The sequence below is a fragment of the Plasmodium reichenowi genome, chromosome 14, assembly GCF_001601855.1.
Source record: "Plasmodium reichenowi strain SY57 chromosome 14, whole genome shotgun sequence".
NCBI classification, from domain to species: domain Eukaryota; phylum Apicomplexa; class Aconoidasida; order Haemosporida; family Plasmodiidae; genus Plasmodium; species Plasmodium reichenowi.
In genome coordinates, this window is record NC_033659.1 from 1,875,412 (window position 1) to 1,877,622 (window position 2,211).

At 20.8% G+C, this 2,211-nt stretch overlaps 2 protein-coding genes across 2 annotated transcripts; one reads left to right on the forward strand and one right to left on the reverse strand.

Moving 5' to 3' along the window:
* Window positions 1-14: 14 nt before the first annotated feature.
* On the forward strand, window positions 15-212 carry PRSY57_1446100 (heme detoxification protein, putative; the record flags this gene model as incomplete). The annotated part of the gene is made up of 1 exon (XM_020115338.1): window positions 15-212. A coding segment is annotated over one exon (198 nt), but the record flags the coding sequence as incomplete, so codon positions are not given.
* A 669-nt stretch (window positions 213-881) lies between these two features.
* PRSY57_1446200 (glutaminyl-peptide cyclotransferase, putative) lies at window positions 882-2,149 on the reverse strand (the record flags this gene model as incomplete). Its single annotated transcript, XM_020115339.1, has 2 exons — window positions 882-1,085; window positions 1,279-2,149. Coding segments are annotated over 2 exons (1,075 nt in total), but the record flags the coding sequence as incomplete, so codon positions are not given.
* Between the last annotated feature and the right edge of the window lie 62 nt (window positions 2,150-2,211).

Consider the following 2,211-nt stretch of genomic DNA (forward strand, 5'->3'; position numbering starts at 1 on the left):
TTTACACCTTACAGTGGTTAATGTACAATGAAAAAAGGGAAGCTCCAGAAAAATTAAGAAATTTATTGAATAATGATATAATAGTAAAAATTGAGGGGGAATTTAAACATTGCAATCATTCGATATATTTAAATGGTTCAAAAATTATAAGACCAAATATGAAGTGCCACAATGGAGTTGTGCATATAGTAGATAAGCCCATCATTTTTTAAAAAACAACACAGATAAATTAACATATATATATATATATATATATATATTAATTTATTTGTTATATGTTTATGATTTATTTTAAAAATATTATTTTTTTTATTTTTATTGGAAAAATGAAGGATATTCCTTTTTCATTTTAAAAATATTTTTTTATTTGAAAAATATTACATATGTTGTTATTCATTAAGGTAGTTTTAAAACATCAACAATTTATACATACATATATATATATATATATATATATATATATATATATATATATTATAAAAGTGTAATATAATTGTTCTTTTAAAATAATAAATAAATTATATAAAATATAAAAATATAAAATATAAAAATATAAAAATATAAAATATAAGGATAACCTAGTACATATTATATGAAACAAAAAAAAAAAAAAAAAAAGTGATATATTAAAATTTTTTTTTTTACAAAAAAAAATATGATATATTGTAAAATAAATAAAATATATTGGATAAGATGAAAAAGTTAAAATATTCACAAAAATGTATATAATATATATCTCATATATTATAACCATGTGTAACAAAATCTTATACAATATTATACAAAAACACAAATATTAAATATAAACCATATGATCACATTTATATATTTTTAATTTATTTATATGTTTATATGTTTGTTCCTTTTTCATCTTATATACCTCATATTTTGTTACCTATCGTTTTATAATATTCCTTTAAAAATACATTCGGAGCAAATGCATCCTTATTTCTTACAAATGTTATTTCAAAAATATTGGACCACAATTTTCCGGTAACTAGCAAGGTGGGTAATTCATCTTGCCTACTTTCGGGTCTTATGGCAATTCCATTAAGTACGGTCTCTAACTTGTTCTTAATTTGTTTCTACAAAAATAAAATAAAATAAATAAATAAATAAGTAAATAATATGCATAGTAAATATATCACAAATATATATATATATATATATATATATATATATATATATATATATATATATTTATTTATTTATTTATTTATTTATCTATTCATTTATATGTTTGTTATATAAATTTTTGTGTATCCTTTATATGATTACATAGTTGCTACAACGTTCTATTAATCCCTTCAAATCAATTATCTTCAAACAAGTTGCTGTGTCAACATCTATTTGTAAAATTAAATCAGTCAGGAAGATATTTGCAAAAATAGATTTGGTTTTAGGATGATATTCTAATTCATTAACTCTATAAATATGGAAACCAGCACATTTAATTTTTTGTTTATTAACAACAGATAATTTATCTGTATCTTTTAAGTTGGATGGAATATCTAATTCATATAAATATTCATCTCCTGATGTTGCCCATAATTTTTGATATAATGGAAAATTATTTTGTCGTAAATCTTCTTTTGATTGTAATGGATCGGCATTAGATGTCAATCCATAACCATCAAGTTCATTGTAATATGTATGATATAATTCGAATGTTTCATAATTAAAAACTAAAATTTTTTTTTCTTTATATGTTAATACAAATAAAAATTTTCTAAATGTAGAGGGTTCAATAACTAGTGTAGTACCTTCTCCAAAATATTTACTTTCTAAATTATGAAATCTTATAGTTTTTCCAGATAATAAATCAAACTCTCTTAAATAACTTGCATTATATAAGCCAGTTGATTCAATTAAGGTTTCATTATTCGAAAAAAATAATCCTTGGGTAAATGGAAAATGTTTATCATCTCTTCTTATATTCAAAATATTTTCATTCTTTATATGTTTTCCTACTAAAGGGTCATGAATATGATCATATGTATTCAGCACTTTATATGTGTATATCCCTATACCATATGGAAATATGTTCCCTTCTTTTGCAGAATTAATAAAATGAAGTATCAAAAAGACCGAAGCTACAATTACTAATAACACAATCACGATGGTAAGAACCAACGCCTTACGTATAAACCTAAAAAGGCACATTTTAAAAAAATATATATGTAAATGTAAATATATGTATGCATAAAAATA